This window comes from Ambystoma mexicanum, chromosome 11 (genome assembly GCF_040938575.1).
Source record: "Ambystoma mexicanum isolate Mex_15411 chromosome 11, UKY_AmexF1_1, whole genome shotgun sequence".
Lineage (NCBI taxonomy): Eukaryota > Metazoa > Chordata > Amphibia > Caudata > Ambystomatidae > Ambystoma > Ambystoma mexicanum.
Window position 1 is genome coordinate 820,494,932 of NC_090934.1, and position 21,194 is coordinate 820,516,125.

The 21,194-nt window shown below is 45.0% G+C and overlaps 1 protein-coding gene across 3 annotated transcripts in view; it reads left to right on the top strand.

Annotated features, from left to right (window-relative positions):
• Positions 1 to 21,194, top strand: part of NUCB2 (nucleobindin 2) — a 680,179-nt gene that overhangs the window by 465,746 nt on the left and 193,239 nt on the right. For all 3 annotated transcript variants that reach the window (XM_069623774.1, XM_069623775.1, XM_069623773.1), the window contains exon 9: positions 17,280 to 17,372. In XM_069623774.1, coding sequence (XP_069479875.1) covers positions 17,280 to 17,372 — 93 coding nt within the window. The remainder of the gene's footprint in view (positions 1 to 17,279; positions 17,373 to 21,194) is intronic.

The window sequence follows — 21,194 nt, forward strand, 5'->3', positions numbered from 1 at the left end:
ATAATCACTCCTTCCACCTGTTGTTACTCACTCCCCCCAATATGCAATATGAAGAGATGAATGAGGGCACACAGGTATCAGGAAGAACAATCAACAATTGCAGTTTCAATCCCAATTCCCCCAGCAAGCTTAGAGAGAACAGGAATGATTTTAAAACAGGTCAATTGCTTTTAAATGTAATATGAATTGGATGGGAAAAATGCTAAAATGATTTTAATTAGCTAAATGAGAGTCAGAACAAGTGAGAGTTGCCTTGGATAAATTCAGGGAAACACTAGTAATGATTGTTGACTGCACACTTTCCGGTGATTTTTAGCAAGCAGCATGCTTTCCGGCTGGCATTCTGATGTTTCTGCTGCAAGCAATGCACAGTAATGTTGCAGGGCCTGGACTAGTGGGTTGAAACATACCACAGCCCTCATTTCTACCACTATTGGCTGTTTGAATGGTGCAGATCCTTATCATTGGTGGGCTTGGACTTGCTTCCAGCCAGGATTTAGGATAAGAAAAGGACTCCTACAGCGATTTCCTCAGATCAGTGTTGGAGCCAAGCATCCTGTGAAGGCTAGCAGTCGACTGAAGATCCCTGGACGACTCTGAATAGGCCCAGCATTCCTTCCTGTGTTTGGCCCGTTAAAGCTCTGCTGGACTTAACTGATCTGTGAAGGCCCTAAGTGGTACTTCAGCCCTTGGACTGGTGGGAACATCCAGTCTCTACGCATTCCAGAGGATCCAGCCGTCGAATTTCAGATTCCCAGCTTCAAGGGATCCTGTTCTGGAAGGTCTTCTCCATCCACGACTGGAAGGACGCCTGCTGTCATCCGTGTGCGGTAGCCATTGCTGAAACTCGTCCGCCCCCTGTCTTGTGAAGTGTCCTTAAGAGGTCTGCATCGGTGCCTTCTGTATTCTTTCTTTGCAAAGGGTTGCACTCTGCTCCTGGAACCTTCCAGAATAATCCTTGCACCCGCAGCTCCTGGGCACCTCTCACTGGAACCAACAGTGGGAAAACCTACCTCCAGCAAATGCCCCCCCACCCCACATTCTCCCTTCCACCCTTCATCGACCCACAAAGTCTTCTGTGGGGGGGTAGGTAAGTACTTGCAATGCATTCCCCCTCCCACCCCCGTTCTCTGTTGAATAAACCTTAGAATACACCTTGGTTATTCCATTCCATGGCTTTTTGGTTGTCTGGCCTAAAAGCTTGTATCGAAAAGATAGGAATATAATTTTACCTACCTGTAACTTTAAATCGTCGAACATTTTCACCACCACAAGAACTCTTCATACAGTAGTCCCCTCTCCTAAGGTTTGTGACTTTTGGGCATAAGGAGCCATGCATCCTAGGGATTGGATTTATAAAGTTAGGGCATTATTCTTGTGAACTGGTGTCTTTCTACTGCATCACTACTTGCCTTCGTTTTACTTTTATTGAATTCATTTCGAGGAACCTAAAGGTGACTGTGAATATGTTTGATTATTGAGTGCTGTTTGATATTATTACCTGCTTTTTTCATTTCCTAGTGTGTGTTTTTGGGCCTAGAATAAATATAGTATTGGTGTACTTAACTGTCTTAACTGAATTGTGTGCTTCACTGTGTGGACTCATTGTGGACATCTGGCCCAACTCTCACTCTCCTGAGGCTAAGCCTTGATCACTTTCCACGCTTACCTTGATTGGGGTTGGCTAACCACAGAGTTCTTCTATTAACTATAACCAGGGTGGCCTCCTAAAATCTGTCGTCCAGGCCAGATTCTAGAAATACATTTTAACAATGATCTTTTGCCATATATACTCATTCCAATAGTCTGAGGATTTGAATCTGAGGATAAAATGGTTCTAACATTGGTCAGGCCATTGATGTCCATGTTTCAAGTAGAGGAAACGTTATCTTAAGAAAGAAGGAGACTTGCATAATTTTAAAAGATGATTGCTTGAGAAGGGGCACAGCACACACATGTCCTTAGACTTGTATAGGATTGACTTGCTGCCGTAAGAACACATTTCAGGACTAGGGAAGCTTTGTTGGAGTGATTTAGAGGGAGTAGATCATTTGAAGGATTTATTTGATTATGGTTACTTTTCCTAGTTATCCAGATTTGGCTAACCTTTGAATAATTGGCTGTTGTGACAGGGAGCATTTTACAACCGCAAAGGAGGTTGGTTCTTTATTCAGCAACATTTACTGAATAAGAAAAATGACATGAGCCGACCTAACAGTTAAATGATATGGAAATGATTAATGACAATATTTACTGATCAGAGGAGTTGGCATAACCTATCCGGAATGTAATGTCATTATGTATAGCTGAGCAGCATTTACAGTAGCATTTTATTCGTATTACATGAAAGGCTTTGCATTCTTAGCCAATAATAATGCCACTTTAAGAACATCAGAACCCGATGATGAAGGCCCTTTGCCCAGGGTATTGGGCGCGAGTGAAGTGAGAGCCTGCAACAAGGGCCTAGGAATGTTACCACCCTGCAGTGTCCCAAGAAGGGACGAGTTATTGCTCTTAGCAGCCCTCTGTGCTAAAGGGGCATGAATTGGTGAGTAAAAACATGCATATATTCTGGATTCGGGTCAGGTTTTCACACAGATCACTGGCTCTGCAGGTCTCTGTGCTCTCTGGAAGCACTGCAGGGTTTAACTCAGTTTTGCCACACATTCCTAGCTACCAGCAGCGATGGTGTCTATCTGTGTGAACACTCACTACAAAAGCTGTCTCTCTACCCACACTCTTCACCTTTGTGTCCTTAATGATCAATATCTTGTCGACCTGCTGTGAGCCTATCGAAAGACCTTGTCTGCCTGTGCTCGCTCTCCATGGCTTGTCCCTGCTGCCGCCTCCAGCTGAGTTTATCTTGTTCTCAAGTTCCTGCCTGTTATCTCCACCCCTTCCCTCTTCTAGGTTGGGTGCTGTCCCACTGCCCAACCTTAGTTTACCTCTAGTCTGCAATAAGACTGAGCACCTGGATGGTTGGAGAACTCTGAGCAAGAATAGTTTCTGATTCTTTTTTCTTTCTCCCCCCAGCTCAGCTGGTATTCCAGTGAGAAGCTGCCCTAGCCCTTCTTGCTCCATGCCACATGTCCAGGGAAAGACTCCCGGCACACAATAGCTCCTGTGCAGTCTTGTGGAGTGAAAGTCTGACTGATTGTGTGGCTGACGCCCGCCCTACCCGAGCAGATGGATTTCCAAACCTCACTCCAAAAGATTAAAGCCCTGGTGGCCAAAGTACGAACAGGGGTAGCGGCTGGGTGCATAGGCACCACTACCATGTACAGAAGATGCAGCAAATCTAAGTTCTTTCTAAGCCACTATCCAAGCCTGGATGGGGACAAGCCTGGATGGGGACACATGGTCTCTGTCTTAATGATGAAAAAACTGAACTTCTCCTCAATAGGCACCCAGCCGTGCTAGAAAAATTGAACACAAAGTACTCAGCCTTCAAGATTGATGGCATTCTGATCCCAGTCTCTCCAGCTGTTAAAACGCTTGGAGTCTACCTCAACGCCACCCTGTTTCTTACTCATCAAGTAAATGCGATATCGTCCTTGGCAGCCTACTCAACAAAACGTTTAAATGCTGCCAGACCCTTCCTCATGATAGAGAACTGCCTTACGATCGCCCTTGCAGTGGTGGGCGCTAGGTTGGACTACTGTAATGCACTATTCGCTGGAACCACAGCCCACAACATAAAAAACTCCAGATTATTCAAAATAATGCAATGCATGCCGCTCTGAACATTCCCAGATCGGAACGCATATCTGCAGCACGAAGAGCGGTACACTGGCTCCCCATCCGGGCAAGAATTGCCTTCAAGACACTTACCATCACCCACAGATGCATATCCAAATTGGCCCCGCTCTATCTTTCCCAGAGATTTACCAAGACTCACTCGGCCAGGCCCACCAGAACCCAGTACACTCAGACTGGCTGAACCTAAAATCAAACACGTTAAAGCTGGGGGGGCCTAGCTTCCCAGTCACTGCTGGACTAAGAGCAGAGGAATACTGGGCTTTCTGCAAAGTCTTCAAAACTAGGCTGTTCAATTTGTTATCTTGTTAAACCACCTACAGCCAGAGTTTCCTCCCAATCTGCATGTAACTCTCTAATGTCTTATATTTTGTGCCTTTGGGCGTATGTAACTGTTTCTCCCCAGCGCCCCATGCCTCTGGGTTTATGCTGCGTTATACAAATGTAATAAATAAATAAAACCCAGTTAAAGCCTTGCAAGAAAAGGATGGTAGAAAACCTAGAAGGGCCAAATCCGGCTCCTCATTCTTTCCCATGGTTGAACACCATAAACCAAGATGCTACCTACACTTTACCGGCACCACAGCACTTCTACGGTGACCCTAATAAATATGCACTCTTCCAATACCGGTGTTTTCTCCATTTCACATTTTTATATTGGAGCCCTCCCATTTTATGAACAGTGAGGTTTTGTACGTTGTGCCAGACACTCCAAATTTAAATACTCAAGGCTTAATTAGGATCAATAGTCCTTTTTTAATGTGGTTCTCAGGGACCGGTTTCAGTTTCCTCCATGTGCCTGTCTATGTTGATATGTGTTTCGGCCGTGAAGGCCTTTCTCAAAACCGGGCTTTATTTTTACTTAACAAAAAGTCTCTTAAAAATCAATCACATTCTGTATCAAATACATTCATTATGCACTTGTAACATCATTGAACAAACAGACGGAAAGTAAGGATTCGTATTAGGTTGCATTGGTAGGGAGTGAGAAACAGTGCCATAGATAATTAGTTATGCATTTCCTTGCGAAATCTCATGTACATTTGGTCAGTTGTTTCGTTTTTAGATGTAGCGATAGCTGCATTGGTGGCATATATTAATTACGTGCTTGAGCTCTTCAATAGTGCCATGTAGCAAATGTGCATCCCTCGTTGGTTCCTACATTTAGATTCTCTTATGGATTTAACTTGATTGCCATTCCTTTAGCTGTTAATCGATTTGTTAGATCTACTATTGTTGTCTTATCCTTATTCAGTGACGTTAATTCATTATATAGTAAGCATTATCCATGGTTGTTGAGGTCTAATTACTCGCCCACTTGTTCTTTGAGCCTAGTGTCCAATCATACTGAAGATTCCTCCAAATCTTTATATCGGGGTTATTTCCTTTAGTCCTGCAAGAAAATGTCATATTGATCTGCTTATTAGTAGATGAAACGTTTCCATTCATATACTTGTCGTGTATGTGCTAACTCAATGTATCTGTACTGTATTCACTTCGAGGTTGATACTGCAGATAGAATGAAGATTCCCCCTGCTAATAGCGCAGGGAACTCTTGATTCTATTAAAGACAAGGAGGCGAGCATTAAGCTTTCGCTTCTCTTTAATTCACTCTCCAGCAGTTTCAACAAATACATCATATTTCGTGATAATATTCAAACTTTCTTTTTTCAATAAAAACTTCAAGTCCCATCATTCTCTGTAGTTCTAGTCTCTGTGCCTTAGCCCTTCCTGTTCCTGTGTTCCCCCTCTTCTTTGACTGCTTAACTGTAATCCTCTGAAACATTAACTTGCCAACGGGCGCAACCACTTCACTTTTCCTGCTTTCAGCAGATTTCGATCTCTTGCCTCGGAACTTGCAATCTGATCGGAACAATCCAACCTCTTCGAATAGAATCATCCGTTCTTTTGGTCATCTCCTAGCGTCAGAAAGTAAACAATAGAGATATGTTAGGGCTGGGAATACATACCCTATTTTGAGGAGAAAACGGTCATCATGGTTATTCACAATTCATATTTCCTTCATTACAATACTCTTCCCGTTTCCTGTGTATCTGGGTCGGGAATTTAATGCTCGCCTCCTTGTATTTAATAGAATCAAGAGCTCCCTGCGCTATTAGCAGGGGGAATCTTCATTCTATGTCAAGACGGAGGCGAGCATTAAGCTTGTTCAAAGCTTCTTGCTACTGCACCTGCCATTGTGCTGATTGGTCTAAAATAAAACGTCCTAAATGTTTTATCACTAGCCCAATCTGCTGCCTTCATGATATCTTGTAAGGTTGCGCCTTGCCCTAATGCTTTAGACGCCATCGCTCCTCTGACAGAGTGTGCTCCAAATGCAGATACATCAATGCCCGCTAGACTCATGATATCTCTGACCCATCTCGCTATTGTGGCTGATGCTACGCCTTTGTGTGGTTTTCTGCGCGCTATAAGTAGTTGGGTTGTACCTACTGGTCTCATTTCCGCTGTCCTACTTTCATATTCCTTAATACATGAGGCCACGCACTATTTTGGATAGTCCTGCATGTATGGATATGCGATTGTAGATGAGTCTGTTTTAGTTCTCTTCGCCAGGTAGAAGGTTACTCCTTCCGTTCCATATGTTTTCCTGTCTATTTCTAGTGCCTTCACGTCTGCTACTCTCCTGCACGATACCATACACAGTAACATGGCTAGTTTCCCTGATAGTTGTTCTAACGATAGGTATCTGTTGCTAGGCTAGTCTGATAGTAGTTTCAGCACCACCGATACGTCCCATAGTACTTTGTATTTAGGTTGAGGTGGCTTCCTAAATCATATGCCTTTCAGGAGTCGAATCACTGCTATGTTCTCCCCTACTGGAGTATCATCAAGTGGTATGTGACCTGCTGAAATTGCAGATCTGTAGACTCCTATGGTTTTATATGCTTTGTCGTCCTGCAGAAGCTCTGCCAGGAAGTTCAGTATTTCGACTAAAGGTGCAGAAACTGGATGAATATCTCTCCTTCTGCACCATGACGACCACTTATTCCAAGCTGCGTCGTAGCTCCTTCTGGTTGAGGGTGCCCAAGACTCGGCGATAAGGCTTGCAGCCTGCGCCGAAATGCCTGGGAGGTTCCAGCGTCTCCTGCTATCCTGCACGCCATCAATGGCAACGTCCCCTTCACTCTCAGAGTGTGAAATGACCCAACTGGGTCAGTGAGCAGGTTCGCTCCTTGGGGCAGCATTCTCGGATAATCCACTAGCATTTCTATGAGTGCTGGGAACCAAACTTGTGATTTCCATATTGGCGCTATTAGTATCAGATTCGCCGCTTCCCTGCGTATAGAGTCTGTTCCCTCCAGTCCTGCAGGAAGCATCTACTCCCGCTGCTGCTGGGTATAATCTCCAACTGAAGAACCTCGTCGTCTGTGCGTTCAGTATGGACGCAAACAGATCTGTATGGACCGGCCCCCAACGTTCTTCCAGCTGTCGAAAAACTACTTGGTCCAGCTTCCAGTCGCTGGAGTCCGAGAGGTACCTGGAGTTCCAGTCTGCTATCTGTGATCCTGGCAGGTATTCCGCTACCACTGAAATCCCTGATTCCAGGCAGGAGTGCCAGAAATCCTTGGCTATCTCTGCCAGAAGTTTGGATCTCGTTCCACCTAGATGATTGATATATTTCACTGCTGAAATGTCCATTTTCAACAGAATACAGGAGTTCACTTTCCATTTCGTAAATGCCTTGATCACAAATGACCCTGCTAGTAATTCTAGACAGTTGATGTGAATTTTGAGTTCTTCCGAGCTCCACTTCCCTCCTGTCTGAAGGTCTCCGCAACGGGCTCCCCAGCCTGCTCTGCTGGCGTCCCACTCTATGATCAGGTCTGGACGATCGCCGAAAATGGCTCTCCCATTCCATGCTTCCATATTTGCTAGCCACCACTCCAGCTCTGTTCTGGCCTCCTGGTCGATGTGGACCAGCTGTTGATATTGCAGACCCTGCTGAAGGTGTCTTATCTTTAGTCTCTGAAGGGCTCGATAGTGTAGGGGCCCCGGGAATATTGCTTGTATGGAGGCTGCTAGGAGGCCCACCACTCGAGCTATTGTGCGTAGTGATATGACTGCACTGCTGAGACATGTCTTTATCTCTCTTTTTATGTCTCGTATTTTTTTGTTTGGAAGTTCTAGTATCGCGGATCTGTTGTCTATCACGAAACCTAGAAATTCTATTCTCTTGGCTGGTCTCATTTCCGATTTTTCTCGGTTCACTAAAAATCCCAGCGACGTCAGGAGATTCACTACCCAGTTGGTCTGATAGTGGAGCGTCTCCCTGCAGCTGGCCATCAGTAGGATATCGTCCAGATCTATAATCATACAAATTCCCTTCTCCCTGATCGCTGCCGCTACTGGTTTCACAATTATTTTGAAGGCCCAAGGTGCTGATGCCAGGCCAAACGGCATGGTAGCAAACTGCCATAATTGCTCGCCCCAGTAAAATGCTAGGAATGGGCGGAACTATTTTCGAACTGGTATTGTCAAATAAGCGTCTTTGAGGTCTATCCTCACTAACCAATCGTCTTGTCGGAGTGTTTCTCTGAGATGAGTTCCTTCCATTTTGAAATGGTTGTAGGTTACCCATCTGTTCATGTCTTTTCGATTTATTACGGGTCTCACTTTGTCCTTTCGATGGACTAAGAACATGTCGCTCACAAATTTGGGAGGGGTCACGCAAGGCTCTAACGCTCGTTTCTCCGATAACTGCAGCAGTTCTTTGTGCAGAAGATCTTTCTCTTTTCGTGTTTTCGCTAGAGGGCGTGGTGCCTGACCCTGATAGGGAGTCTCTTTAACATCTATGAGCATGCCTTTTGCTGTCTGCAACACCCATGCATCGCTGGAAAGCGCTTGCCAGTTCTCCCAGAATATTGCTGTTCTCTCCACCCCCCCCACTGGTGGATAGTTTGAGACTCTCACCTGTGGGGAAATTGTGTCCTCTCCCTTGTCCTCTGCTACGTCTTCCTCTCGGGAAGCGACCCCTTGGTGGGACGAAGACGTCTGGCTGTCTGTTTTCCCAGTAATTACTCCTGTTTCCTTGCGGCCTCCTGAATGCTTGGTAGCGACCGGCCGCTCGGCCTCTAGACCGACTGGTCCCTCCAAAAATTTGTGTCGGGAAAATCTTTTTCATGGATGCCTGGGCCTTTTCTAGGGATGTGTATGTTCCAACAAACCTCCCCATTTCTTTTCCGAAGGTTTCCCCGAATAGAAGGCCTTGTGCGGCTTCGCACGCTTCATAGGACGACAGATCTCCTAACTTCTGATCAATTTTTAGCAGGAGCCCTTTCCTGCGTTCAGAAGAAATTGCGCAGTTCGCATTGCCTAGCAGACCTACTGCTCTCTGAGCCCAGTTTGCCAGAACTCCTGGGCCCACTTCTTCCCCCGTGTCCTTCGCACGTTCGGCCAGATCCATGATCTTCGCTAATGGTCCCGCTATGTCAAGAAGCGTCTCCTGACCGCTTTTCCAAGAGCGGTCAATGCCTTTTCTTGGGTCTTTATTCGACTTTGATACAAATGACAACATTTTCGGATCAAGCTCCGGAGCCTCTGCTACCTTCCCCGGTAATTCTGGTTTCGGGCACTCTGCCCTCATCCTTTGCCTCACTTCTTTTTCTAAGGCCTTTCGCAATCTCTGCGTCATGTATTTCGCCACTGTTGGCGACGGTACCCATTCTGATTATCTTGGGTTTCTGATATCCTCGGAGTTAGACATATTGGAGGTCTCCTCCTACTCTAAATTGTTGAGCTTTCTGAGCCTCTTCCTCGGCGGAGGTTGGCTGCTCTCGTCCCCCTCGTTGTCCGCCTCTTCTTGCGAGGAGGTAGGGGATTTTGGGATTTCCTCTTCGGGGAAGCCTACCTCTATGTTGCCCATATTATCATACCCTGGGTAGGGGGTCTCGAGGCTCGGCACCTGTGTTTTCTTTATGAACGCTTCTCTTAGCTTGCTAAAAGCGTCTCCAGCCTCCGGGGCCTCAGTATTCGCCCCCTCAGTTTGGCCCGGGGGGTCAGAAGAGTCCTTGCTCTTCCGAGCCTTGATGCACCCCTTGGGGTCCTTTGCAGCGACCCTGGTGGACGTGCTGTCTCCGGTGCATTTACCTTGAGTACTCGGGTATAATTCTATGGTATGTAGCCTGTCTTGCAGGGGTCTCACACCCTGTGCTACTGCCTCTGTGAGCGAGTCTCCCAGCACTACTTTAAAGCTGTAGGCTAAATCCTCTGGGTAGGTAGCCTCTTGCTCCTCATCACTCCACTCAAAGTTGGACATTACTGTGCTGTTCAGGTGCCTTCCCAATACCTTTCCAGATGTAGGTGCACGTCCACTGCTCCACTCTGAGGCTGCACCTGTCTGCCCTTTTTTCCTGCTGTGCAGGGTACTTCAGATATGGGCTTTCGAGGGGATTGGGTCCTCCGACGTATTCCATATCTATGACATGTAATCACCACAGCTGTGCTGCTTCGGAAACTTTTTTCTGCGTCGAACACGAAACGCGGTGAAAATCCCTTCAAAATTCCGGAATCTCACTGTGTCGTGTATATTGCTCCTCCTCCCCAAGGGTGGGGGTCCTCAGGAGCTGAGCGCTCTCGCTCTGATTGGCTCACGCGCGCTTCACTCTCCTAGGAGGAGGGGCTCCCCGTCTCCTAGAGCACGAGCTTCCGGGTCCTCGTGCTCCGCCCCCACGAGGGAGGGGGCTATCTCACTCCTTAGCGTACGCAGGAAGGCAAAACCTCCCGCTCGCACCGCTTGCTCCGCCCCCACCCCCAACGGTGGGGGCCGCTAGCCCTCAATCGCGCTACGGAGCGCCGCGGGCTTACCTGAAGAGATCGGCAGGCCCCTAATGTGTCGGGTAATGCGGCACGGGGCCGCCGAATCTCCTCAGCCAAATATAAACTGTTACGCTTCGCTATGCTACCTCTCACAAATACTCTTGTGACAATGTCTTCCTTATAAAACGTTAACACACGATCTCAATGTATATTAAATAAACAAATTCACGGAGCTCTACAATAACGTGTTACTTATCTGGAGAGCAGGAAAAGAAGAGGAGGAACACAGTAACAGGAAGGGCTAAGGCACAGAGACTAGAGACTAGACCTACAGAGAATGATGGGACTTGAAGTTTTTTATTTAAAAAAAAAAGTTTGAATATTTTCACGAAATATGATGTATTTGTTGAAACTGCTGGAGAGTGAATTAAAGAGAAGAGAAAGCTTAATGCTCACCTCCGTCTTGACATAGAATTCCCCCTTAAACTACTCAATAGAAAGAGGCCCCCCTAATATGTGATTGTCTTATATTTGGCTTCTGCCCCATCCTCGCTTACCTTCCTGTGTTCAAGAAAGACTTGTATGGCATCCAGCGTGCAATTTTGTCGCTGCAGATGCCATTTAAGATTCCTTAAAAACTGGTAAACATTCAGTGACGCCACCCGTTTAGTGTGCAAAGTCATCACGATACCCCTGCCATATTTTGGGATTAAAGTGCGCATTTCCATACCACCAGGTAACTGTGGCAAAACCGTTTTAATATTCCCATTTATTCCTAATTTAACCTTTTATTTTGGTAGCTGCTTTTTGTTTTAAAAAATATATCTACGCCAATGATCGACCAATTGAATTACATAGTTGTAGGAAAAAGCACGCTCATCAGATATCATGCTTTGTGGTTATGTACCATATGTTTAATATTTTACCTGTGCATTCACTCATCCCAACGAAGTGGGTATAATGCTATGTTCATCCTTTGTCTGGTGAACCCCAAAAAGTATGTACATATTCAACCCTACACATTGAAATATGTTGTGTTTCACTTGTGTATCCTCCATAGTATCCTACTTGAGTGCTACATATGATATGATGTGAGTTCATGTTCATGGATCTCTACATATTACATATGTTGATTGTTGTATACCCTCCACCATACATATACCATATTCAACTCGTGCAGAACATCTATCATAAGAATGAGCCCATCTCATGGTCCGTGTTGAGTCCAAATTCCATAGCCCGCATTCTACATATAATCCTTGCTTCCATTTGTTTCAATGGACGTTCTTTATCGCCTCCCCTTTCCCCAAGCTAGATTCTCTTTAGAAAGATAAATCTAAGATCCTTTTTATTTTGCAATTGATGTCTGCTTTGCCAATGCTTTGCCAATGGAAATTTGGGATCCTGACTCCCAGTGGTAGTAATATGTTCTCTGATTCTAGTTCTTCTATTGTACTGCCTATGTATATTTCTTTACATACACATATGCCGTAGATCTTAAATTTAGATTTGCAGTTAATGTTGTCTAGAATCTGTATTCTTCCAATTAGATCACTGAATTCCTGTGTTTTCGTGTGGGCAAACTTACACATAGTACACATGCCACATTAATAAAAACCTTTTCTTGCCTGCTGTAACCATGTCAATGTCTGTTCCTAGCTTATATTTGGTAGAGAAGATGGACTTAATTTATTCTTCAAGGTTTTTTGCCCTTTTAAAATTTACTGTGGGCCTGACGTCTAGGTATTTTGAAAGGTCCTTATCCAGGTGGAGTAAGTGCCAGTGCTGCTTCAACATATTCTTAAAATTATCCTTGAAATATTTGGTTACAAAATTAATTCTATATGTCTCTGTATCAATTTGTCTTATTTTCTGTTTTAGAGTTTCTCTTCTTTGGATTCCTTGTGCTTTTTTGCAGCGAATAACCCCTCTCCCAAAATCTGTCATTTAGAAGGTTGCATTCTTCATCAAAATTCTCAAATTCTTCCCAATTGCGCCTTTGTCCTTATGAATTCCCCAGTTGGTATTTTCTGAATTACCGATTGATGGTGTCATAAAGGGTTGAATTCATTTTCGTTGCTTTTCTGTATGTACGTGTTCGGACCGTGCCGCCAGATACATATATCGGTAGATCCAAAAAATCTATTTCATTTGGGTTATAGATACCAGTAAAGGAAATTTCAAAGTCATTGAGATTTAGTCTTCCTATGAACGCATCCAAATAATTCTTTGTTCCTTTCCATATTAGTAAGACATCATCAATGTATCTTGACCATAACAGCACCTTTTCATGAAATGCCTGATCTCTATAAATAAAAGTATAAAAGTATCTTCAAAGAGATTGTGACTCACAGCACCCTCAGTGCAGTGTCAGAGAAATCCTTTGGATTTCTGCTAAGGTTTAAATACCTTCTCTTGGATAAACTACTGTTTCCCAGAGAAAGTAAAGTGAAATTGACTTTACTAGTCTTTTCAAATTCCTAGACCCAGCACACCCTATCTTACAATAGAGTGCTGGAGGGGTTACCTAGTATCCCCCATGCCTAGAAACTCATCTAGCAGTCAAATGCTGCCCTTTCCTCTAGAAATGGCTGGTGGCAGTGGTTTTAAAACAAAGTAACATGATTTTTCCCGACCGCTAACTCCGGTAGTGTTGAATCGTGGAGTCATGTTTTTCATGATTAGCGTCTGAGCGTCCTTTGTTTTAACAGATCCCAGTCTTCTTTTTTCGCCATTTCTTTTTGGAAAGGTCCATCTAGAGTTTGTCTCTGCGTGCCAAACCATGGTTGGTCCCTTTGTTCCTACGCCTTTGGCGGGCTTCAGAACTGAAGACCGCTTCTGGCGTCTGAGTGTCTGGGATGGCCAGGAAGTGAGGGAGATGCCCGACTCCCTGTGCTTAGTCTCCTTGGAGACCCAAATGCACTCTGGCGTGATTGGCTGGCTGAATGTCGTGCAAGGACAGCCACCTTGCTGGAATGTGGCAGCTAGGCTGGAATGAATGGGAGGAAACTGGATAAAAGGCTAGTCTCTTGGCTTGGAAGGCAGAGTCGACCACTGGAACGAGAGAAACGAAGACAAGCCGGAAGAGGACGGCAGCTGCAACTCCTGAACCGGTTTTTTCCCACGGTGGAGCCTTGCTGCAGGTCCAAATCGCCAAGTTCATCTCGACAGAGAAGCCCTTCAAGGTTTGAGTTGGTGGGACCAATCAACTCAACCAGTAAGCCACCTGGATACTTTTCTCGGAGCAGGTTGTATTTTCCTCATAGTGCTGCAGGAAACCGAATAACCAGGGAGAGGGACACCAGTTTGTGTGCTTGTCTACAGCCACCGGAATTTGAAGATTTGCCATTTACTAGCTTTTTGACCAGTCCCACTGCAGTGCAGGAGTCCTCCCTGTTGTCCCCACGACTGAGTCTCGGGAACAGCGAGATCTGCAGGGACGACGAGATCTGCGGGAACTGCCAGGAATAGACATCTTCAGCTGCATCTTTTTCTTCATTGTAAGGTACTGTGAAAACCCGACCGAGAGAACTTACCTCTCACTGCGAAAGTGCTTGAAACTTTGGCAACTTGCAGGCCTAGTCAGCTTGTGACCCAACATATGAATCTTTCTTTTACGAACTACTTCTGAGAACTTTGGCAAAGACTTTTCTGTTTAACTACCAGAGCTGGCTATCCTATACAAAAATTTAGCCCATTAACTTTGGCCTAACCTTTTGAATTGAATTGACTCCTCTGGTGAACTCAAACTATTTGCACTGTCTAAGAGTAACTGTACTATTCTTTTTATTAACCTATGCCTTTTTGCTCCTACGTCAAATACTCTGAATGCCATTTTGCTCCTCCTTCAAAGTAGTTTAAATGCCTCAGAAACTGATAGTGTGAAGTACTGAAGTATATTTCTGTGTGATATAGATTGCCTCCTTTTAGTGAATGTTTTATAACTGACTGTGAAATAAATTAATAAGTGTTTTACCAAGTAACCTTGAGTGTAAGAGTTTATTTGAATACTTGTGATTGTAGACCTCTGTGTAACATCATTACAGCTCACATTTCTCCTCTTGAGATAAGCCTGGCTGCTAAGCTCCGCTACCAAAACTGTGTAGTACAGACTTATACCAAAGGTGGGTTTTGCTTACACCTGTAGTCCTAGTTGTGTGTAGTGGTCCCAAAGGGTACTGCATACAAACTTTCCCTAATAGCCTTGAGTATTTCTTTTTGGGGTGCCCGGCGCAACACAGGAGTACAAAACCTCAGAATTCGATTGAAACATAGGAGTGGTTGTAGCTTATGTACTCTACAGGTGCGACCGGCATACTTTTTTAAGATTGAGAGATCTATGTTGCAGGGAGATAGTCCATATACTCATCAATTCTCTGTGATCAACATTTTCTGAACAGTCGCTCCAAAGACATTTCTTACATTTTCATATTTGGAGGGTAGTGCTTTAATTTGAGCCACTGCAGACCTTAGTTCAGGTGACCCCCATCATTACGCAGGATTCACTGCCCTATTTAAAAAGAGGTTTGCTAGAAGTTATTCCCCTCAAACCAAGGGTGTGGAAATTTGGAAACTGAAGTAGGGGGCTAGGGTCTTTCTTGCATGCTTGCAACAACTGGTTTTGGAACGCCATTGGTCTGAGCATGCTGAAATATGTGTTCCAAAACGGAATCTGCGATGAAATCCAGAACCTGCTCCTTGCCCTCAATCGAAGACCTTAGTTAGGTCACACTTCAAATTGATAATCTAATCCAGGACCATTGGTCTGAAGAAAAAAGAGTTTTTGACCTCCTTGTCTTTTCCCTGACATTCCTTTGACTATTGCCAAAACCCATGGCCGCCTTCAGTCCCCTTTCTCCAGAAGGAAAGGTATTGTAAACTAATTAAAAATCTATGCTTGTATTGTGGAAGCAAAGGTCACTTTGTACTTCACTGCCTTTATCAAGGGTCTGGAACTACCAAAGCAAAGACATAATGGGGAACTCTTATTTGACTGTGTCGAACCCCCCCTTCTCGCTGGGGCCCCCTCTTCATATGCTGCATCCTTGCACATGTGTATACCCATTGAGTTTGGAGTTACTACTGTGTCTGTGAAAGTTGCCCCCTTTTATTGAACCTGGGGCCACAGGATCTTCAGTTCACTAGGAAATTCAATAGTCCTATATTTATGAAGCCTCAGGCAGCACCATTTCATCTTGTAGATGGGACCCCACTGATCTTCCATGACATCACCCATGTGACCATTGCTTTGATTCCCCAAGGCTTTCTGGGGCCTGGGACCTACCTACCTGCAATGCTGCCTACCTAAATACTGTCCTTCACAAGCCCTCTCCTCATCTCCCGCCAACCTTCTGCTAGTGAGCCGGTTCTACAAGCAGAGATTTGGAGGGAGATCCTTATCCTTGGCAGGTGCTGCCCTCCGTCTTGAGCCGGATCTCCTTCAATTCCAGAAACTCCTGAAGACTTCCCTCTTCCTTACAGCATGCTTACAGCATGCTGACTGGCCGCCTGGTGTACCTCTCACTGGTCCCGGGCACCCATGGCAGTCCCCTCTTGCATATGCCCCAGGGCCCTACACCCCATCAACACTCTGTGCACTTGAGAAATGAATACAAGAGTGTCCCTCTCTGCACTTACCCCAGTCTCAACCGACCGGGTGCACTTGACCCGCAACCCTCTTGCATTTGCACGATCCGTATGCACCGCGCTGAAGATCCTCTGGCTTCACCCCTAAATTGCCTTGCCTTGCAGAATCGTCGTCAGGCCCATTTGTTGTCTCCCAAACAGTTAAATGTATTTTTACGCACTTAATCTGCAGCAGTCTCTGTGCAGCCTATTTTCGCCTCAGAATTTCAAGTGCTCTGAGCAACTGTATCCCCCCCCCCCCCCATGTCCCCACCCTCCTTGAGCGCTTTGAAACACTTGCCTGTGTGTAGGCGCTATATAAATAAACAGACCCATACCTATGTCTACTCTATGGTAAGTTTGACAGGATCATAAACACTTCTGTGAGCTTCTTTTCGCTACGACAGCAGCAGTGTGCACCGGTACTGTTGAATCTGCCTTTTCAACTTCTCTGCCGTGGCTGGGAATACATTCGTATTTAAAAAAATTGCAATGGGTTATTTATGAAATGGTGCATGAATTAATTTTTATATTGCTAAATGCCAGGTGTGAACTTAACATCGATAGCAGTGGCAAAGTCAATAAACATGCAAATGCCTCAGAATCCTAAATGCAGTAATGGTAAATACTGAATGCAGTATTTGAGGGGTAATCTAAAACTGTTAATGACCTCCATGGGGTGTTTTTTAGGGCGAGTTGTTCATTGGTTGGCTTTCAAGGATGAACTGCCTTTTTAGATTGCAACATTGTGTTATTTAGTGCCACTGTGTGTCGCATTGTAACCCAGCACCCAAACAATTATTATTTTAAAACACTGTTCGGCGAATTTTCTTTGACAATTTTACCCAAGAGGCCAAAGAATTACCAAGTACACCACCTTCTGTCTGTAAATGTAGATATGCATATGTAAATAATGAAAAAAGGTTTGACTACGTCCTATTTCAATGCTCTCTTTTGCAAGTGCTCAAAAGTGCTAAAAAGTTCAAATGGAAACCTTGGAATATAAACTAAAGTAGACGACTAAACCCCAGACGGGGTTTGATGGCTTGTACTGTGCATAAAGAAAAGGATGATTATTGCCTTCACTGTTAAATGTTCCTGTTATTTTTAATTATTAGTTGGAAAAAGTTTACGATCCAAAAAATGAAGAGGATGACATGGTCGAAATGGAAGAAGAGAGGCTGCGAATGAGAGAACATGTCATGAACGAGGTAGGCACTTGACTGTAATATTTGCTTGTTAAGAAGGATGATTTACCAGTAATGACAGCTTAACCTACGCCAGCAGTGACCAGTCCAAAGTCCGAGTAAAATTCATTATTAAACACTTTTACAGGCAGGTATTTTCGATGATGTACAGAGATTGCACACTAGAAAAAACATGCGTTCAACGCAAATGGATATGTCCACCCTTTTTATGTACAAATGTCATTTTTGTGCGATGTGCATCTTCCCATCGTACATTTCATATCTTATTCTCTATGATGCAAAGAAATATTTTTTACCATATATATTATACGTTTCTTAGTTGAGTCCATAATGTTTAAACCCTGTTCTGATCAAGGGCACCAGTTTTACTCCCGCGGTTAAAGTATAAAAGAATATTGTTTTAAAAAGTACGTTTCATTTTACAATCTGAGAAATGCCCATATGAAAATACAGCTTGTCTACGAACTTCCCATGCAACGTGTTACCAACATTGGTTGCCATTCTATACAAAAGGTCTAAACGTACAGTGAAATTCAAGGTGGGTCATCTATGTCTCCTTTGGATAGCAAGTAACCTTGGAATGCAGCCTGTTTTTATCTTTTGGGCAGGAAGAAGGTACTAAGGATGCCCATGCTTTATTATTAGTCCGGGTGAAGTCCCTCTACATGTTTCTTATGTAGAAGCAATCTAGTAGTATATGGGGCCCCCTTTTTGCAATGTTACATTTGACAGATAGGGACACCCACTGGGTGTCCTTAGTCCCGCCCTCCTATGATATTGGTTTGATTTAGACTTGATATACATTTAATATAAAATATCTATTTTATATCAAATGGATATTTCTTGAAATAGTGTTTCTGTAGTTTGATATTAAAAAGGATATCATTTATATCAATTTGATATAAAGTGAATATTCAGTTCATATTAAAATTTCATTTTAATATAAAGTGAATATAAAAATGTGGCTGGGAGCCGCACGGGTGCCGCTGCCTGGTTGAGGGCGAAGTGAGTGGTGAAGAGTGAGCCTGTTCATGTTCGGGTTTGGTAATGCATTGATGACACAGTGGGTTTTGTGTTAAATATAGAGCCGCTGCTATAATTTTATATAGATTTAACATAGTTGATAACAGTTTTTATATAGTTTTAATATAAAGCTAGGCAGAGTTGCTGACATCATTTTATAACAGTTTTTCTACAGATTTAATTTAAAAAGGAGGTTGTGTTTTTTTAAGGCATGCCATCATTTTAAGATGTAAAGGAGAGGCTTGAGCTATGAATAGGTTTGGGAGGGTCATGGAATTTTAAAGTGAATAAAAGCTGAATAAAATCTACAAATGTGAATACATTTGTTTTTAATATTAGGTTGGCCTGGGATCAGACATGCCTGGGCATGTCCAATGTTGGAGCTGGGATAAGGCTAACAGCTAGGGGCAAGCATACCTGGGCATGCCCTGACATGAAACCATTAAAAATATAGTATGACAAAGCAGAGCTATAGGTATAAAAACAGCTAAGTTGCATGGCTTGAGAATATGTATTTTACTAGCCTTATACTTGATAGAATGAAAATAAGGTGTTTTCTTTAAAAAGTGGAGAGCTAATGCCTGGCAATGTGGCCATGGCTGAAAAACAGTCCTGTGCAGTCCAAAAAAAATGACAGAATGCTTTCTGGTAGTGCATGTTTGCCATTTAAAAACACAATATTCGGAGGCCACCAGGGGGCACGCAGCTGCAGGCAGTCTCTGCGTAAACCTCCAGTCCCGCAGTCCCCAAAAAATCCCCCCTCCACAAAACAGATGGGCCTGTGAGGCGTGTGAACCCACGCCGCACGCGCAGCTAAAAAAACAGAGAAAATCGGCACCAGAAACGCTTGGAGTCAGCATTTCAACGAGGCAGTGAAAACGAAAGCGCAGCTCGTGCTCCCAGAGGTGCTGCGTACTACATTGGTATGCTGGGTAAATGGTGACAGAGGAGGCGTGAAGAAGTGAAGAGTTGCAGCCTTCCATATCCACCCCGGGATAGAAGTAGTTGTATGAGCGCTGCCGGGCACAGGGAGAGACAAGGCACCCTGCACCAAGACACCCCATGCAGAGGTAGGGGATGGTGCGCTACGCCACCGGTGCTTGGTCTGAAGTGCCACTGAATATGGAGATGCCGCAATGGGTGCTGCAACCTGGGGGACCATCGACCAATCTTGGAGAACGCGAAGCAGAAGGGCCCAGTCACTTTCGGCTTGGCAAGAGTGACAATTTTCCAAGATTTATCCTCGCTGACCGTGACAAGGAGGGATGGGTACACCTCTGACAAAGTGGCTACAGGAGAAAGGGGTGCGTTACAGATGGGGGTTTCCGTTCTCCCTCACATTTAAACTGGACGGTCACAAACCTAGGCTGAGAACAGAGGAAGGCATTTGAAGAGCTATCACTGAGTTGCTGGGTGGACCTGATGGAGAGAAGCATTAGGGTGAAAGGTCAGATGAAGACAGACAGTGGCGCATCCAAGGGCTGAAAAGGAGGCGCATGCCGGGCTCCAGGAAGTATAGGAAGCTAAATGCATCGCCCTTGGTGGACACTCGAAGCACACCATGATTACAGTATTGTTGATTAGTGTGTAGGAGGCGGAGGTAAATGGGTTAGAGGCCGATTAGGGGGCCCAGGGGAGCGCCTGCTGGTTTTGAGTCTAGCAATGTGATAGACTGAGGTTGCGGGACCCACGGGGGCAAAGGGCAGATTTATAAGATCTGGCCTATTTAAAAGGGGGGAGGGGGATGCACAAGGGTATTAATGTTGAGTAAAGGACGGACCGGGTGGGAGACGGTCCCAGCTGGTGGTCCGATTTCAGTCCGGTGATTGCAACCAGGAGGTGTCTGGCACCCTTAAGAGGGGGGGTGGGCTTGGGCGAAGGGGTTAGAAATAGTGTCTTCTTGAAGCAGAGTTTTAGCGGAAGTGGGGAGGTGGAGCAGTGGGGCTTGGGCCCGGGGAGTAAGAAGAGATATGGGCTCTGAGATGCTAGTATGGCGGTAGATCTAGACACCCCGGTGGGTGGCCATTTTAGGGTGGGTATGTTGAATGCCAAGGGGATGAATTCTCCCACGAAAAAGTCACTAGTGCCCAGGGAGTTTTGTACGGCGGGCCTCGATTTTCTGTTTTTTCAGGAGACCAAATATGCCAATGGGGAGGAACAGAGGGTCCTTTGGGGTGTGGGGGGGATTGGGGCAGGCATTTTCGGGATCAGGACCTTTAAGGACGGTAGGGGTGTGTATTCCCATCAGGAAAGGGCTGAAATTTGAGGTGACCAAGATGTGGGCAGACGAAGAAGGTAGGGCCCTCTTGGTTGTGGGCACTGTACAGAGGTTTCACGTTAGCAACACTGTACTACCTTAACCAGGATCCGCTGCGATTTCTGTTGAAAACTCGACCGAAACTGATGCTCGAGGCTTCTGGGCACATCATACTGGGAGGTGATTTCAACCTGTGGGCCGATATTAAGCTAAACAGGAAAGTGGAAAATACAGGAACACAGGACACACCAGGGAGGGGATGTATGGAGGTCGAGGATATGTTGGGGGTCCATGGACTCATGGATGAATGGCAACAGTCACCCCAATGAGAAAGGATATACCTTTTATTCGGCCCCTCATGGCACATTCACTAGAATAGACTATTTGTATGTCTCGAGTGGGCTGTGGGACGTTGCGTTGGGCTTGGAGATCTCTCCGGTCTCATGGTCTGATCATGCTATGGTGACGGTGGAATTAAACACGTTTGGCCTACCACACACAGGGTCGAAGTGGAGATGGAGTGAGTCACTGTGGAAGGACCCGGT